Source organism: Ammospiza nelsoni, chromosome 25, assembly GCF_027579445.1.
Source record: "Ammospiza nelsoni isolate bAmmNel1 chromosome 25, bAmmNel1.pri, whole genome shotgun sequence".
Classification (NCBI taxonomy): domain Eukaryota; kingdom Metazoa; phylum Chordata; class Aves; order Passeriformes; family Passerellidae; genus Ammospiza; species Ammospiza nelsoni.
The window spans coordinates 254407-272221 of NC_080657.1; the positions used below are offsets into that span (position 1 = coordinate 254407).

A 17815-nucleotide genomic window follows, 5' to 3' on the forward strand; every position below is an offset into this window, starting at 1 on the left:
AACCCAGAGCTACCTGCCATTCCCTAGGCATGGTGGGCTGCTCACTGCCCCCGAGAGCCTGTGCCAGCAGGACGGGTGGCTCTGTGCGTGTCCTGCCACCAGACGGGCCCCTTGCTCCTGTCCTTGCAGGGCCACAGCGCTCTGTGCTCAGTTTGATGTCCCTTTGTTGTGCCCTGCCGGGAACGCTCCCTCGGGGGTCTCGGGGAGGCTGTGCCCGGTTTTGGGGATGGGCGGGGGTCTCGGGGAGGCTGTGCCCGGTTTTGGGGACGGGTGCGGGCGGCCCCGCCGCGGCACGGGCTGGACCCGCACATCCCCCGTGAATCCCCGCAGGCAGAGCCCGGCAATCCCCGCCGGTGTCTCCCGGTGCTGCTGGAGACCCGAGAGCCCCTGCCGCTGTTCCCGCCGTGGCTGCGGTGCCCGCGGCGGCCCGGGGGTGACCCGGAGGGCGATCCGCAGCGGCGGGGCCGGCTGGTACAATGAACCATTGCTGCGAGCGCGGGGAGGAAGGGGGGGCGAGGGGAGGGGAAGCTCTTGCTCGGCTGCCAGAGCCGAGCAGAGACAGGGGAAGCTCTCGGCCGGGCGCTCCCGCTCTCCCACGGCCGCCGCCCCCGCAGCCCCGGCGCGGCCCGAGCGGGGCTGCCCGGTGGTCCCGGAGGGAGCCCCGTGCGAGGGGAGGGGTCCATGCCGGCCGGACAGGAGCGCTGACGGCAGGAGGTACGTGTGCGCTGTGAGGGGCAGGGTGCGGGGCTCAGCCCTGTCACAGCGCGGGGGTCTCAATCCCCTGGCCCTGCGCTGCTGGGAGATGCCCCCTCCGTGTGCGGGGGTCCCGGGGGAGGCGGCCCCTGAGCTGGGGGACAGAGCCCCGCGACACTGGTGGGGACTGCTGGGGGGCTGCTCTCACTGTGCCCTCCCTGCTTCCCTGGGAATGCCCGGGGGTGGGAGGAGACCCCCGTCCTCACCATCCCGGGGACAGCCGGTCAGCGGGGGCTGCGGGGCGTGTGTGAAGGTCCGGGGCACCACCAGCTCCAGCTCACCATACCGAGGGCAGCAGGTCAGTGTGTGAAGGTCTGGGGGCTGCGGGGTGCGTGTGAAGGTCCGGGGCACCCACCAGCTCCAGCTCACCATCCCGGCACTAACTGGGGTTAACACCACGTCGGGGAGCCTGCGGAGCACATGGAGCCCTCACCGTGCGGGACCCGCAGGCTGGGGAGGGGACAGGACGCACACACACACCCGTGCCCTCCGTCCCCGCAGGTGCCCGTGGGCTCCCAGCCCAGCCAGCGCTTTATTGCAGGCTGAGCTCTCGTGGCTGAGGCTGGGGGAGCTGCAGGGGCTCAGGCCCTGGCCGGGGCGGATGCTCCCCCCGGTCCGTGCAGCTCTGCTTCGTCCCTGATCCTTGGTGTGTCCCAAGGAGGGACAGGAACTCTCTGCTTCCTGCCCTGCACAATTCCCTCCCCACCCCGCTCCTCCCGGGACATTGTATTTGGAGCCCTGGCCGGCTCCCTCCCTCCGCCCCTGCAGCCCCTTGGATCCGGGAATTGCTCTTCTTCCAGCGGAAATCCTGCTTTCCCAGCCAGCGATGGGGCTGGAAGCCTGGGCAAGGGGGGCTCCCTCTGCACTGAGCATCTTGAGCCAAGGAGGGGGGCAGGGGACCCCTCTGCCGTGGGCCCTGTGGCTGACAGGTGGCCTTGCACAGAAGATCACTTTGGGGGATGGCAAGTCCTTCAATTTTCATCCCAGGGAATAGCCCTGCTTGTGGGCATGCAGGGGATGGGAGCCATCCCTCCGTGCACCCCTTGTTCTGGAGGAGCCTGCTCCCACTGGGAGCCACAGGGGGCTCACCAGGCACTGGGTGAACTGGGAGGGCTGGAGCTGGAGCAGGGCTCCACTCCAGGTATCATCGGGGTGGCCTTGGGGCTGGGGGCAGTGGGGAAGGGGCAGGGACACACCGCCACCAGCCACAGAGCCGGAACAAGGAGCAGATGTGGGCTCCTGTCCCGTCCTCAGGTCTGTGGGGTCCTGGGCATGGGACGGTGACACAGCTCCAGGTCCTGTGTCCCAGTGATCCACCTTCCCCTTCTGCCCTGCAGCTGCCTCATGCCCAGATTTTCCTGCTGGGCCCAGGGAGCTCCAGAGCCACAGGGGGACAGAGGAACCTCGGTGGCACCAGGCTGGGCTGTGCAGCCCTCTCGGTTCCTCTTCCCAGGGAGCAGGAGCCGGGTCTGCACGGAGCAATGCAGGGTGTCAGTGTGGGACAAGGCACGGAGGGATCCAGGACAGCCAGGGGGCTGCAGCCCTGCTGTCCTCCCTGCCTGACCCTCCCGGCTGTCACCATCCCCAGGGCACCAGGTCCTGCCCGTCCTGTGGGCCCTTGCTGGCCACAGCACCATCCTCTTCCTCCCCCCAGCCCACACCGTGCTCCTGCTGCTTCCTCTTCCCACTGCCTGGCTGCTGCGTGAGTTCCTCTGGCAGCCACCTCCTGCCCAGGGCGCCGTGGGCCCCTCAGGCCGGCAAATGCCACCATGGCTGTCCCCACGGCACGGGGTGTGGCATTCCCAGCACCCCACATGGCTCCATGTGGCTGCATCCCCCCAGAGCCTGACTTACCCCATGGTGCAGGGCAGGGAGGTGACCCCAGGGGTACCTCAGCACTCTGGGTATATGTGGGGTGACAATGGGGTGCGCAAGGGACATTGTGCCCTGCCTAGCAGCTGGGGATGGGGCTGAGCTGCCCGGTGTCCCAGGGGCCCGGGGAACAGATGGAGGGGCAGCCGGGGCTGTGGCTGCTCCGTGCCCAGCCCTGCCCGGCGGGACAGGGGTGAGGAATTGGCCGGGGCTCAGCGCGGGCAGGACCTGGCAGCTCGGGAAGGGCTCAGCTGCCATCTGCTCCCCAGCTCCAGCAGCTCCTTTTGGGGAGAGCCGGAGCCAGACACCGCCGTGCAGCCATCGGACACGGCACCAGCTGCGTCCCCTCCCCGTGGGCAGCGAGGGGATGGAGCCACCCCGGGGTGAGCTCGGGGGCTCTTGGGTGTGCAGGGAAGGGGAAGCCTGGGTGCCATGCTGCTGCACATCACCTAAACTCTCCATGGGGCACAGGGGGTTCCACTTGACTGGAAGGTGCTCCTTGCCATCCCTGTCCCTGCTGGCACCTGTGGCAGCTCCACTGCTTGGTCAGCGCTGAAATTCTGCAAAATGGCAAGTTTCTGAATGTGTAGAGGAGATGATTCCCACCCAGGGGGGACAGGGTTGTGAGAGCCAGGGTTGCTCATCAGTTTAAATAGCCACTAATTATCAGGAATAAAACCCCCAACCAGCCGAGTTTCCTCAGATTTGGCAACTCTGCCCTGTTGGCAACGGCTGCAGCCTTGCCACACCACCAGTGTGGAAAGCAGAGATGGAAGGGGAGAGCTGGGCTCTTTCCACCCCTACTGAGAGAGAAGACAGGGAATCAATAACCATGACTGGGAAAACCTGCCTGAAACATCTCATCCACCCCAAACCTTTGTCTCCTCCTGCTCCTGGAGTGCAGAGGGCAGGACACCTTCCTGCTGCTTGCCTCTGCTCTCAGCTGGAGACAGAGCCATGCTGCAGACTGGTGTGGGTGGTTGTCCAGCAGCCAGGGCAATAACAGGGCTGGGGTTGGACGTCTCCATACAGCCATGACAGGAGAGGTCTGATTTCCCCCTCCTCCTCCTCTGTGACACCTTGTCTCTCCCCACATGTGGCCGGAAGAGCCTGTGCTGACCACAGCGATGTGAGCGGGGACCTCACTCCCCAAAGCACCCACACCCACCAAGCAGAGGCTGTGGGGATGGGGACGCTTTGGGGTCTGGCTCCCCTTCAGCCTTGGGACGCACATGGCCTGAAAGGACGTGAGCAGTGTGGTGAGGACGCAGTGAGAGAAAAACCCACTGGAGGATGTGGCTTCAGCCCACACCGGGGTGTTGCAGCCCTCGGAGGAATGCTGCAGCTTTGTGGGGGTGTTGCAGATCATGCAGATCATTTTAGCTCATGCAGGGGGGTTGCAGCCTGTGAAGGGCTGTTGTAGCCCATGCAGGGGTGTTGTGGCTCGTGCAGGGGTATCACAGCCTGTGCACGGTGCTTTGGTCTGTGCAGGGTGTGGTAACTCAGGCAGGGGTGTTACAGCCATGCAAGGGGTGTTGCAGCCCGTGCCGTTGGTGTTGCACTCCGTGTAGAGGTGTTGTAGCCCATAGCAGGGGTGTTGCATCCTGTCATGGGGTGTTTCAATCTATTCAGGGGTATTTTAGCCCTTGGTAGAAGTGTTTCAGCATGTGCAGGGGTGCAGCAGCCCTGGAAGAGGTGCTTCAGCCCATGCAGAGGTGTTGCAGCCTGTACAGGGGGATTTTATCCCATGGAGGGGTGTTACAGCCCGTGGCAAGGGTGTTTGAACCCCGGCAAGGGTGTTGCCCCCACCTGATGCCCTCCCTGGTGTCCACAGGCGACTCTTCTCCTCCCTGGAGTGCCATGGAGCAGCTGGAGTGACCAGAGGAGCCGTCGCAGTGAGTGGGGCCGCCGTGGAGCACCCACGGGTGCCGGGGGACCCACCATCGTGGGGTCCCCCGGGCAGCACAGCCCTCCTGCAGCAGTGCCACTGGCCCACGGGGACCCCGTGTCCCCCTGCTGTCCAGTGTGCGAGCTGGGGGGTGGCAGGGTGCCCCAGGGCCTCTCCATGTGTGCACTGGCCCCGTGTGTGCCCCTGCCAGGGGGGCGCGGGGCTCACGGACCCTCTGTCCCACAGGCGGTGCCCAGGATGGGCTGCGTGCCCTGCAAAGAGAGGGGGGCTGGCAAGGGGCAGGCGGGGGGCGAGGGGGGCTCCCTGCAGCCCCCTGCCTCCCAGTACGACCCCGACCCCACGCAGCCGGGGGCCATCTTCACCCGCATCCCCGACTTCAACAACTTCCAGGGGCCGGCGCTGCCCTCGGGCCCGTCCTTTGCGGAGCCCGGGGCCTTCCCCTGCGGCGGGCTGCAGGCGCGGAGCGGGGCGCTCTCAGGTCAGCGGGCGGCGAGGGGCGGCGAGGGGCGGCGAGGGGCGGCGAGGGGCGGCGAGGGGCGGCGAGGGGCGGCGAGGGAGGCAGGCAGGGAGGGAGGCAGGCAGGGGTGTCCTGCCCTGCCCGGGGTCACCGCCGTCCCCTCCGTGTGCCGCAGGCGGCGGGGTGACACTCTTCATCGCCCTGTACGACTACGAGGCCAGGACGGAGGATGACTTGACATTCCAGAAAGGGGAGAAATTCCACATCATCAACAACACGTGAGCCCCCCGCACCTCCTGCCACCCCAGCACCCCCCTGCCACCCCGGGGAGGGGCCTTGGTGCCTCGGGTAGCCCCCCAGGAGCCAGGCTGGGGACCCAAGCTGTGTCTGGACTCCATCACTCAGCGCCAGGGCCAGGGCCGTGAGCTGGGTGCTCTCAGCAGAGATGGGTGGGGGAGAGCAGGGTCCGGGGTGCTGCGTGCAGGGTGGGGATGCACACGGTGGCGGGTCTGTCTGTCTGTCTGTCTGTCTGTCTGTCCCTCCTCCTCCACGTTCTCCTGTTTCCCTGCCCAGGGAGGGGGACTGGTGGGAGGCCAGGTCGCTGAGCTCGGGAGCCACGGGCTACATCCCCAGCAACTACGTGGCCCCTGTGGACTCCATCCAGGCGGAGGAGTGAGTAGTGGGGACAAGGGAGGGAGACACACCCCAACCCCACCTGCCCCGGGCCCAGGTGTCCCTGTGAGCCCCGGCAGTGCTCAGTGCTGGCACGGGGGTTCCGTGATCCCCTCCTGGCGCTAAGCCCCCTCACTGTGGCAGGTGGTACTTTGGGAAGATCGGGCGCAAGGACGCGGAGCGGCAGCTCCTGTGCCACGGCAACTCCAGGGGCACCTTCCTCATCCGGGAGAGTGAGACCACCAAAGGTACAGGGGCAGGGCTGGGGGCACCGGGGGCTGTGCCCCACGTCCCTCCCTGACCCGTGTCCCATGCAGGTGCCTACTCCCTCTCCATCCGGGACTGGGATGAGGCCAAGGGAGACCACGTCAAGCACTATAAGATTCGGAAGCTGGACAGTGGGGGGTACTACATCACCACCCGTGCCCAGTTCAGCACCGTCCAGCAGCTGGTCCAGCACTATATAGGTAGGGTGGGGTGAGGGGCACAAGTGGGGCAATAGGAGGGGTAGGGAAAGCTCAGAAGACCCTTTGGTAAGAGATGGGGCTGAGGGGGTTGAGCTGGGGAAGGAGGGGGCTGTTATGTTGGTGGCATTAGGGGGTCCCTGAGTGTCCCTGTTATGTTGGTGGCATTAGGGGGTCCCTTTTCCATGCCCAGGGTGCAGGGAGTTCCCGTTGTCTCTGGTGGGTGGGCATGACCCCGGGTGCAGCTGGGGGGACTGGGGGTCCAGCCCAGCCGAGGGGGTGCAGAGCTGTCCCTGGGGCAGGTGGAGGGGGTGCATTTCTGTGCTGGGGGTGAGTGGGTGACACAGGAGCCTCGGTGATGTCTGGGGCGGTGGGAGGGGAGCAGAGGGTGGGGGCTCCGTGCCCACTCTGACTCCTGTCCCCTCCCTGCTCCCGTGCTGCAGAGCGGGCGGCTGGGCTGTGCTGCCGCCTGGCTGTGCCGTGCCACAAGGGAACCCCCAAATTGGCCGACCTCTCAGTCAAAACCAAAGACGTGTGGGAGATCCCCCGCGAGTCCCTCCAGCTCCTCAAGAAGCTGGGGAATGGGCAGTTCGGGGAAGTCTGGATGGGTAGGGCCTGGTGGGCAAGCCAGGCAAGAGGCAGGGGGGACGTGGGGGTACCCCCAGGCCTGGCACCCCACTGGGAAAAGCTCGTGCCTGCCAGGACAGGCTGAGAGACACCGATTTGCTGGCATGAGGAATTATCCCATGTCCTGCTCTGGGTTCACATGGGTCCCCCAGGATGCCCCATGCCACCTCTGCATGGGCAAGCAGACCCTCACTGCAGATGGGACCACAGCACCAGGCCAGGGGGTCCCACCTTCGTCATCCTCTTCCTCCGGCATCATCTGCTTCCTCCACTCATGCATGCTGCCTTCATCCCATCACATCCCCTCCCTCCTCTTTCCTGCGTGCCCCCCATCCCCTGCAGAGTACAATGACGGGTTGTGCCATCTGCTCACCCACCCGTGCCCTGCCGTGAAGCCCCAGACCCTGGGATTAGCCAAGGACGCCTGGGAGATAGCTCGGGAATCCGTCACCCTGGACAGGAAACTTGGCATGGGATGTTTCGGAGACGTGTGGATGGGTAAGGCTGGCCCGGCCGGCCAGGGCTGGGGAGCACAGCGGGCAGGAGAAGCTTCCTTCTGTCCTGGCTGGGAGCACCACAGGTGCCAGGAGGTACCTGCTTGTGTGGGGGAGATTGAAACTGGCACAGAATCCACGAAGGGTTTGGGAATGGGGTGAGGTTGGTACGGGGGTGAGGGGAACTCCTTGTCCTGGGTGGGATGCAGTGGGATCACAATCCCTGCCCAGGGATCCCTGCCTTGCCCTGCCCTGATTCCTTATCCATCCATCCATCCATCCATCCATCCATCCATCCATCCATCCATCCATCCACTCACACAGGCATGCACGCACACAGCTCTCCATCACACAGCCCTCTGTCCTGGGCTGGCTGTCCCCTGGGCTCACGGTGACTCTGCGTCCCCAATGCAGGGACGTGGAATGGCACCACCAAGGTGGCAGTGAAGACGCTGAAGCCAGGGACCATGTCCCCCGAGGCCTTCCTGGAGGAGGCCCAGATCATGAAGCGGCTGCGGCACGACAAGCTGGTGCAGCTCTATGCCGTGGTGTCAGAGGAGCCCATCTACATCGTCACCGAGTTCATGAGCCAGGGTCAGCGGGGGCACTGCCTGGAGGGCTCACAGGGAGGGCACCCGTGGGTCTGGGGGTCTTTGACAGACTCCTTCTGCCTGCAGGCAGCCTGTTGGATTTCCTCAAGGACGGGGACGGGCGCTACCTGAAGCTGCCCCAGCTGGTGGACATGGCTGCCCAGGTACAGGGCCTGGTGCAGGGTGGGGGGCGCCCCGGGCTGTGCTGGGGTCTCCACTGCTCTGTACCCCCAGATTGGGGCAGGTGCCCAATCAGATTGGACATGGCTGCCCAGGTACGGGGGCTGCTGCAGGGTGGGGGGCGCCCTGGGGTGTCCTGGGGGTCTCCAGCGCTCCGTGCCCCCCAGATTGCGGCGGGCATGGCGTACATCGAGCGCATGAACTACATCCACCGGGACCTGCGTGCTGCCAACATCCTGGTGGGAGACAACCTCGTCTGCAAGATCGCTGACTTCGGCCTCGCGCGCCTCATCGAGGACGATGAGTACACGGCTCGGCAGGGTGGGAGCACCCGCAGTGTCCCCTGCTGTGTCCCCTAGCCTGGAGATGGCCCTCCCAGGGCTGGGTGACCGGGGCTTGGATGCCCCAAGTTATGGTGTGTCAGGGAATGGGGTGATGGACACCCCAAATTTATGGGTATTTGAGGTGATGGATGCCTTGGGTCACCCCAGGGTATGGGTGCCCCAGGGAATGGGTGCCCCAGGGAATGGGTACCCCCAGGGACAAGGTGCCCAGGGTGTGGGTATTTTGGATGGTGGATGTCCCAGGTGATGGGAACCCCAGGGGCAGGGTATCCCCAGTGCCTTGGGTGCTGGGTGTCCCATGTGGGAGCTGCCCCAGGCAGGGGGTGCCCCTAGAGCAGGGTGCCCCACATTCAGGGTACCCCGGAGGCAGGACACTCTCATCAGGGGCAGTTCAGGCGATGGCACCTCTGGTGTGGGATGTCCAGGTGTGGGCTGTCCCCAGAGGTGAGTGCACCAGGTGCAGGGTGCTCTGGGTGCCGGTGCAGCCCAGCCATGGCTCACCTGTGTCCCATTGCAGGTGCCAAGTTCCCCATCAAGTGGACGGCTCCGGAGGCTGCGCTTTTTGGCAGGTTCACCATCAAGTCGGATGTCTGGTCCTTTGGCATCCTCCTGACGGAGCTGGTGACCAAAGGCCGCGTGCCCTATCCAGGTACGGCCCCTGGGGCAGGTGCACCCCCGGGGTGGGCCGGGCAGGGCACACACAGGGGCTGACCTCCTCAGCAAGGCTCCTCCCATGCCTCAGTTTCCCCCTCAGAGGGACCAGTGCTGAACTGGGCTCCCACCCAAACCCCAGGACAGTGCCGCTGTGTGCCTCAGTTTCCCCCTCAGTTCTGGCGTGTCCGAGGTGGTGCTGTCCCTGAGCACAGGGTCCTTGTCCCGCAGGGATGAACAACCGCGAGGTGCTGGAGCAGGTGGAGCGGGGGTACCGCATGCAGTGCCCGGGGAGCTGCCCCCCTTCCCTGCACGAGCTGATGGTGCAGTGCTGGCGGAGGGAGCCCGAGGAGCGCCCCACCTTCGAGTACCTCCAGTCCTTCCTCGAGGACTATTTCACAGCCACCGAGCCCCAGTACCAGCCCGGGGACAACCAGTGACCCGCTGCTGGCGCTGCCGGGAGCCTCCGGGGTGGCTTTGGGGGAATCTTTATTTCTTTAGAGGTGGTTGCTTCCTTTGTCTGCGCTCAGGGCGGGCACAGGGCTTTGCACAAGGATGCCGGACTCAGAGAGAAGACAAACCTGTGTGCCCCAGCCCCCCTACCCCAGTCCCTTTACTGCCTTCACACCCAGCTTGGAACCTGAGGAGGGCTTTGGCTGCAGGGGGGACTGTGGGGAGCCCTGTGAACCCCCCGGACACCCCCAGACCCACAGAGTAGCAGAGGGCAAGGGGGGAGCTCCCCCTGCCAGCCCAATCTCTTCTGGGAGCACAGCTGGGGGGGTTCAGCCCCCCAAAGTCCCGGCACCGACCTGTGGGAGGTCATCTCAGCCCTCCCTCCCCGGTGTCTCCTTTAATTTATGAGATTTTATACGCCTCCCCCAAGCAGCCATCGACCCCCCCCAAGGTCTCCCAGTGCTCGGCGGACCCCCTTGTCCCCCCCCTTATCTCTCTGCTTTGTGGTAGAGCCACGTCCTGGAAGCCAAAGGCCCACCGTGCCTGCCCTAGGGCCGGGGGGACACGGGGAGTGCTGGGGGGCCCAGCAGGCGGGGGGCAGCTCTGCCCCGGGGGCTGCTCCTCCTGCCCCGTGGGGCAGACGAGGGTACGGCATGGGGCAGCCCCAGCTCGGCTCTGCCCTCTGCAGCAGGAATCGCGGGCTCCGGGGGGTGTCGGTGTGAATGGAGGGTACCCCCCTGCCCGCTGCCCCTCCACGCACCCCCGTTTGGAGTCCTGTGCCCCATGGCCAGTAACGCCCCCCACCCCCCGGGCAGGGCTGTGGGTGGGCAGTGCCATGGGGAGAGGGAAGGGCAGGGATTTGTTGTTTATTTTTTTTAATGAAGTCTGTAAATACAGAGAAATAAAACCTTTCTAACAAACTGGGGGCAGCCCGGGTCCTTCTGCCCCTGCCCCAGGAGGGCAAAAGCCCTGGGGGTGCTCAGAGCTGGGGGCAACGCTGAGTTACAGGGTTTGGGGTGGGGACACCCATCCCGGGGGCAGGGGGGCTCCCAGGAGCCAAGCCAGGACTGAGGGATGCCCCCTTGCCCCCTCCAGCCCCAGGGCACAGGTCTGGGGGGCTCCTCCAAGGGGGGAGCAGAGAAATCCCCCTGCCCCAAGGGCCATGTGGGGAGGGGACACACCAGCTTCCCTTGTGAATAAAAGCCTGGAGAGCTGGGTTGGGAAGCATTGGGGTTTGCAAAGCTGCCCCCATGCAGGAGGGGACTGTCCCTCCTGCCAGCTGTGGCAGGGAGGGCTCCTGTGCTGGCAGCCTGGGGAGGAAGGGGTTAATTTTCCTTGCAGCTTGGCCTCCCCAGCAGGGCCCAGCTGTGCCGGTAATGAATCCCTCAGCACCGATGGGGAGGAGGGACTGGCCCCCACCCCAGCCAGGGGGCTCAGGCTATGGGGAAAATGCATATGGGGAGGGGGGCAGGGTTTGGGGACATAGCAGGGGCTGTGGGGATATGCTGAGGGGTCTGGGGACCTACCAGAGGCTGTGGGGATATGCTGAGGGGTCTGGGGACATACCAGGAGTCTCGGGGCATGCCACCATCCCTGGGTACTGCCAGGCATCTTCACACCTCCTACAAGGGTGTTTGATGCACATGGTGGTGGAGAGGAGCAGGGCTGGACGTGCCCCTGCTGCCCCAGCCCTGGGGTAGGGCCAGGCCCAGCCAGGAGGGTGGCAGGCTGCCCGGGGCTGGGGGACAGGGCAGATGGCGTGGCAGGGACAGGAGAGGCCTGGCTGGCACCAGCAGCCCCAGCCCCAGCTCCATCCCTGCTCCTGCCCATTCCTGCCTGCTCACGCTGATCCCACCATTCTCCGTCCAGCCCAACCTGAAGTGATGCCACCCTCCCATGTCCCAGCCAAGCCCCTTGTCCCCAGCAGTGCCAGCAGCAGGAATGGGTCAGGAGCCAGGTGGATTTGTCACAGTAACCCCTGTGCCACCACGGCCATGTCACCAGAGCGTGTCCCCATTTGCTGTCATTGCTGTGAAAGCCCTCGGGGATGTGGGGCCCGAGATTGCAGGTGCCTGTGTGAGGGGGCTGAAGGCGGGACCCCCGTCCTGGTCCCCATCCTCTCATCCTCCTCCTCCCCCAGCAGGAGGGTGAGGGGCTTAGAGGATTTTGCTGCAGGGTGACCACAGGCTGGGCAGGGAGGGGCATCGATTTTATGTTAATGCTGAGCAGTATTGATCGGGGTGGAGGGGCAGCTGTGGGTGGGCACAGCGCGGGGTCGCCCTTCACAGAGCTCCTGTGGCTCCCAGCAGGGCCCACCCTGCGGCCAGCAGCCATGGGCAGGTGGGCAGGGAGGCCAGGACCCCTCCGAAGGTGCTGCAGGCTTGGTTTGCTACAGAGCTTGCTGGGGGCTGGAGGGGAAGAGCAGAGCACAGCTCAGAGCTGGGGGCTTGTCATGGTTTGACAATGGCACATTGCCAGTGCCCCCATGAAAATACCCTCTCAGCCAAAGGGCTGGAGGGGCAGAGCCCAGCTCAGAGCTGGGGCTGCCCTCTGGCCCCCTCCCCTCCCGGCTGGCCGGTCCCTGCACAGCTCCAGAGGGGCAGAGAGCAGCCGAGCCCCATTCCCCGGCCCTGCCCTGCACCCGCGGGTCCCTCCAGCGCCCCCAGGTCCCCCGGTGCTGCGGGACCCTCCTCCCCACGGTGCCTACCCCCTTGCCCCGTTCCTGCCCGCACACCTGCCCGGCCCAGGTGGCCCGGCTGTGCCTGGCTGCTCTGCTAGCACGGGGGGGTCTGGAGGCAGCGAGCCCCCCTGGTGCCAGGGCACAGTGTGGGGATGCTGCAGATGGCTGGCGCTGCAGAGCCTGGCACGGACAGCAGTGCCACCCTCCCTCTGTGCCCCTGGGTGCAGCTAGGGACACCTGGGACCCCCAAGGACCATCCCCACCCACAGCAGGGCGGGGGCTCAGCCCTGTGCCCCCAGCCCCCAGGGACTGGCAGAGCCCACAGAGCCCTGGGCCGTGGAGCAGAGCCACGTCTCCACGGCAGCAGTGGCCAGACAACAGTGGAAAATGGCCAAAAATGTGGGTTTAGGCTTGACCAGGCTTGAGCCTGCCAGCCCAGGCCTGCAGGCACTGTCCCCTCAGAGGGGAAACTGAGGCACAGATGGACTTATCTGCAGTCACCCAGCAGCTCAGCAGCAGTCACTGTGAGGGGACACCTTTCTCCACGGAAAAACAACAGATAATTGGGAAGACCTGTGCACTGACAACAGCAGCATCTGTGACAGCAGTCTGTGGACTTGGGATGGAGGTTTCCTGGGCGTGGGAATGGTCGGGTAACAGAGCAAACACGGGAGATGGGGAGGGGCACAGTGGAGCCTTGCTCTGCTGGCCTCAGGGCTGCTCGGAAACGGTTTTATTGGGAGGAACTGGGAAAGGCTTTGCTGCTGCTCCAGGCAGCCTGGTGCTGGAATTCAGGCACCAATTGGGCTTTTCTGCCGCAGTTACCTTCATGGAGACAAAACCTGGCTGGCCACAACTCTCACAGACCTTGGAAGGTCAGGACCCCCACCCCAGACCCCATCAGGGTCTCTGGACAGCGCTCCCCACAAGGGCAGCTCCTGTATCCCAGCACAGCATCAAACCCTTCCCCCGTCTCCTCGCTCTCCATCCCCTGCCCCAGCTCTCCCCACAGCCCCCCAGAGCCTCCTGCCCCCCTGCTCCCAGCCCGGGCTGTGCCTCTGGGGGTGACCCGGCCAGGCTCGGCCTCGGGGCCAGACCCGGGCAGCTCGGCCCGGCCCGGCTCGGGGGCGGCTCGGGGGCGGTGCGGGGGCCGGGCCGGGCCGGGCCGGCGGCGGCAGAGCAGCCGCTAGATGGTAGCGTTAGCCCACGCCAACGCTGCTGACACAGCACCGGCGGGGAGCGCGCCCCTGACCCGGGCGGCCCCCGCCCCGGCTGAAGGGAAATCCCGGCAGGGCTGGGCCCCGCGGGTGGCACGGGTGGCACGGGCACCGCTCGCCCGCCCGGTGCCCGCTGCCGCGGCTGGAGCCGCCTGCGCCTACGGGGACGAGTGGGGGACCCCGCTGTCAACCCACCTCTGCCCCAAACCCAGACCCCAAACACCCCCAAACCACACAGGGCACGAGCAGGGATCAAACCAGGCCTGGGCACGAGCAGGGTGACCCACCCAGCCCAGTGTGGGGTGCTGGGCACCCACGGGAGCCTGGCAGGGCCAGTTTGGGGGGGTCCTTCCCACTGCAAAGCCCCCCACTCAAATCCTCATCCTCCTCCAGCCCTGCCCGGGGCTCCGTGCCAGACCGGTATATATATTTTATGATAACTATAGAGATGCACTTCAAACCTGACAAAGGACTTTGACAGTTTTAAGCATCTCTTTGATTAATACATGACCTTTTAATGCTTTGGATTAAATTAATAAATCTTTTACATTCTAACCCATTCTGCTTGCAATGTCATGGGTTTTGCACGACCTCTCTCTCTTCCCTGCCCTGTCCCTCTGTCCCTCTCCCCCCATCCCTGCACAGGTACAGTAATCCACAGCCTTGCAATATTCATGGGGCACAGAGCCCTGCAAAGCCAGAAGGGAGGGGATACTCCTCGGTGGTTTTTTTTTTTTTTTTGAACCATCCCTAAAAATAGCAAGAAAATTCAAAGCTGACATTCAGGGCGAGGGGACGAGGAAGCCTGCAAAGTTGCTCACTCAGCCACCAGCAATTGCAGCGATCCTGTCTGCGTGTGCAGATTCCTCTGCTGACCGGGCTGGAGCCCAGGCCTGCACTCTGCTCGGCTCCCAGGAGCAGTGCAGCCTGCTCCCCATGCCTGCCCTGGTGTGCAGAGCCCGGCCGGCCCCAAACCCGGCCCCGCTGATCCTGCTGGGGTGCACCGAGGGGATGCAGCTGCACCTTTCCAGTTGCAGTAGGTCCCAGCTGGAGGACAGATCTCAAGCTCACCAGCTCATCCCAGTTTAGCAGTGAAGCTGGGGTGAGCAGCGTGTCTGGAGCTCAGATTCCCTCCTCGCTGCCTGTTGATCCAAAAACACGCGTGAAACCCCAGCGTGCCCCACACTGGCGAGGCAAAGGGCTGCTGTAAAGCCAGGTGCTGTGTCTCTCCCTGCACCCATGCCTTATTCCATCGATGACTCACGTGTTATTAGCAGCCAAGCAATATTCCCAATTCCCTGGAGTTAACCCTTCACTCGTCACTCACAAAACCACGATGTCATAACAAACATCGCTGGTATTATCTACTTTAATTGTATTGTATCTACCCAGCTCCGGGAACATTAACAGCGACGGGACTTGGTGCTGGGGAGATGCTCCGTGGAGCTGTGGGGAGGGAGGTTATGGGGTGCTCGGAAAGTTGGGAGGCAGATCCCTGCTCTGTCACCCCTGTCCCAAGGGGCCTTGCTCACCACCTTTCCACCTGGCACTCCCTTTATCACATGGCCAAGAGGGGACACAAAAAACTGGAGGAGCAGGGTATTTTCAAACAGCAGGGATATTGCTAGGACTCAGAGAGAGCTTTTGATTAAAAAAAAAAAAAAAAAAGAAAATAAAAAAGAGTTAAAAGTTGGGGAGGCGGGGGAAAAGGAAAAACAGATGTGGTTGGCTCAATGGGCACACTGGGCTCCACGGGCACACTGGGCACACTCACTTCCATGGGCACACACAGTTCCATGGGCACACTGGGCACATTCTGCTCCACGGGCACACTCAGTTCCACGGGCACACTGGGCACACTGGGCTGCATGGGCACATCAGGTTCCATGGGCACACTCAGTTCCATGGGCACACTCAGTTCCATGGGCACACTGGGCACACTCAGCTCCATGGGGTGCGCGAGGGCGCAGGGGGGCTGCCCTGCAGACAGCCACGAACCCGTGCACCCCAGTTTGTGGGGAGGGGGCTGCAGAGAGCCCTGTGTGTGTGCCCAAACCCTGCCTCCCCGAGGAGGGGGCGCGCAGTGCGGGCGCACCCCGGGAGAGGGCAGCAACGCCCCGCGCATCCCGGCGGGACCGCGGCGAGCGGGGGCAGCCCGGGGGGGGTACCGTGCCCCGGGTGTCTCCCCCAAAGTGTCCCCTGTCTGTGAGGAGCCCCCTCCCAGGGCGGCGCTCGGCGGCCGCGCGCCCGTCTGCGCCCCTCCCTGCGCGCCTCGCAGCGACTGGGAGGAGAAAAAGGGGGGGGAAGGAAGGAGGGGAAAAAAAGAGGGGGGGAAAGGAAGGACTACAAGGCCCGGCATGCCCCGGCGGTGCTGCACGGCTCCCCGGGGTGCCGGATGCTGGCCGTGCCGCTGACAGCGGAGCGGAGCGGAGCCGCGGTCCCCGCCGCGCACCGAGAGAGGAGCGAGGGGCTGGGCGCGCCTGGCCGCCGGCTCTGCTCCCCCCCTTTTATCCCAGCCCCCACAAAGCCGGGAGCGGCAGAAGGCAAGAGAGAGGGAGGAGGTGGTGGTGGAGGAGGAGGAGGAGGAGGAGGGAGGAGGAGGAGGAGGAGGAGGAGGAAGGGGGGAGGCAGCGGCAAGCCAGGGCTCTGCTGCGCTGTGTCTTTCTTTGCTTTCCGCAGGCGGCGAGCGGCGGAGGCGCAGAGGGGAGGTCGGTTCCCCTCCGCCTCCCGCTCCGCTGCCTTTTGTGTGTGTGTGAGAGGCGAAGGGGGGGGAGAAAAAAAGAGGAGGAAAAAAAGGGGGAAAAAAAAGGTGAAAAAAAGGGGGAGAAAAAAAAAAAAAAGGAAAAAAAAGGGGGAAAAAATAAGCTAAGCGGTAGAGGGGAGAGAAAATCCCGGAAAAAATAAAATAGAGGGGTGGAGGGGGGGAGAGGGAAGGAGGAAAGAGCAGGCAGGGGACGGAGGAGGGGGCGGGCTGGCAGGAGCGGAGTTGCCTGGGGAGAATGTGAGCAGGAGGCGCTGGAAATGCTCTCGTTGAAGGTGGCGAGCGGTGCCGAGGGCTCCGGGACCCCCGCGGCCGGTCAGGACGCAGCCCCGGCGGGCGGCAGGAGCCTCCCCAAGCGGGCGGGCTCCGAGGGGCGCGGAGCGCAGGAGCCGGCGGGTGAGTACCGGGGACCCCCGCCTTTGTGTGGGGCTGGGAGGGGGGGAGGACGCTCGGGACACCCCCTTTGGGCAGAGCGGGGGGGGGGAGGAGGCGGCGTGTCGCGTGCATGTGTCCCCCCCCCGCGCCGTCCCCTCCGCCGAAGTTGCGCGGCGAGTTGGTGCCAAATTGCCGGAGTTTAATGGCACTTGTGGTGGGGAGGGGCGCGCGGGCGCGGGGGCCCGGGGCGAGCCCCCCACGGCGCGGGGGCTGCCGCGGCCGCGGGCTCGGCCGCTCCCCCCGGACACCCCCGGCCGTGCCCCCCCGGGTGCGAGCGGTGAGTGACAGCTGTCAGAGCCGGCTCCGGCCGCTAGAAGGCAGAGCCTGTCAGCGGCGCGGGGGGCTCGGGGGGCTCCCCGGAGCGCGGGGGCACCCCCGGGGCGCAGCCTCGCAGCGCCGTGCCCGGGCGGGCCGGCCCGGGGGAGCGGGGCTGCCCGCGGGGGCGCTCCCCGGAGGCTGCGGGGCCCGGGGCGTGCGGGAGGCTCCCCCAGCCCCGCCGGTGAAGTTGCGTGGTCCGCGGCGCGGGGCTCGGCGAGCGGTTGTTACTCCCGTGCCTGTCATCCCCCTCTGATTTGTTTTTATCGATCAGCTGATTTACCCCCCCCCCCCCCGCCCCCCCGCGCGGCCCCTCGGTGCTGGCGACAGGGACCACGGGGGACCGCGGTGGCTTCGACGGGGGCTGGAGTCACCCGCAGGGTCGCGCTGACGCCAGACCCTCCGCGCTTGCTGTCCCCAAGGCCGGCGCAGGTGGAGACACCTGAGTCCCCGCTTGTTTATGTGCTAGGGGGACGACGTGGCCGTGCCCACGACCAGGTGGCCTCGTGCGTGCAGCGCGCCCGGCCGCGGCTGCCGGGAGAGCCCCCCAAAAGCGGCGGGGTGAGCTCATTGTGTGCCACAGCGCGCGGTGGAGTCACTCCAGATTTATCCTGGCGTGACAGAGAGCAGAAGCGAACCCCCGGGGCGCCGGGCACGGATCCTGCCCCGCTCTCCTTCCCACCCTGCTGCCGGCGTGCTCTGGGTCGGGGGCGCGTGGTCCAAACCGGGGCCCCGTGGTCTGAATCGAGGCCCCCCTCCCAAGCCTCTCCCCCTTTGCTCGCCCCCCCAGGTGTCCCCTTACACTGGCTTCTCCTGCTGGGCTGTGGAATTTGCAGGGGAGGGTGGTGGTGGTGGTGGGGAGCGGGGGGTGGAAGAGGAGGGCGGAGGGGGGGCTGGAGAAGGGATGGCGCGGCGCCAAATTCCGCTCTGCCATGTCTCTG

At 65.5% G+C, this 17815-nt stretch overlaps 2 protein-coding genes across 6 annotated transcripts in view; both read left to right on the top strand.

Annotated features, from left to right (window-relative positions):
• Positions 1-553: 553 nt before the first annotated feature.
• FGR (FGR proto-oncogene, Src family tyrosine kinase) lies at positions 554-10386 on the top strand. Of its 5 annotated transcripts, XM_059488812.1 has the most exons (13): positions 554-714; positions 4460-4520; positions 4760-5012; positions 5167-5269; positions 5565-5663; positions 5808-5911; positions 5981-6130; positions 6571-6735; positions 7663-7842; positions 7926-8002; positions 8186-8339; positions 8880-9011; positions 9245-10386. In XM_059488812.1, the coding sequence occupies exons 3-13, from the start codon at positions 4772-4774 to the stop codon at positions 9451-9453; spliced, it is 1614 nt and encodes a 537-aa protein (XP_059344795.1). In that variant the 5' UTR covers positions 554-714; positions 4460-4520; positions 4760-4771; the 3' UTR covers positions 9454-10386. The 5 variants fall into 5 exon arrangements, with proteins under 5 accessions (XP_059344795.1, XP_059344792.1, XP_059344794.1 ...); XM_059488809.1 differs by having other exon boundaries at positions 558-714; positions 4460-5012; XM_059488811.1 differs by lacking the exon at positions 6571-6735 and adding an exon at positions 7097-7252 and having other exon boundaries at positions 558-714; positions 4460-5012.
• Positions 10387-16345: 5959 nt separating this feature from the next.
• The window catches only part of AHDC1 (AT-hook DNA binding motif containing 1), a 50185-nt gene continuing 48715 nt past the window's right edge, over positions 16346-17815 (top strand). Inside the window, exon 1 of the mRNA XM_059488799.1 lies at positions 16346-16520. Within this exon, the coding sequence (XP_059344782.1) occupies positions 16385-16520 (136 nt within the window). The 5' untranslated portion in view covers positions 16346-16384. The remainder of the gene's footprint in view (positions 16521-17815) is intronic.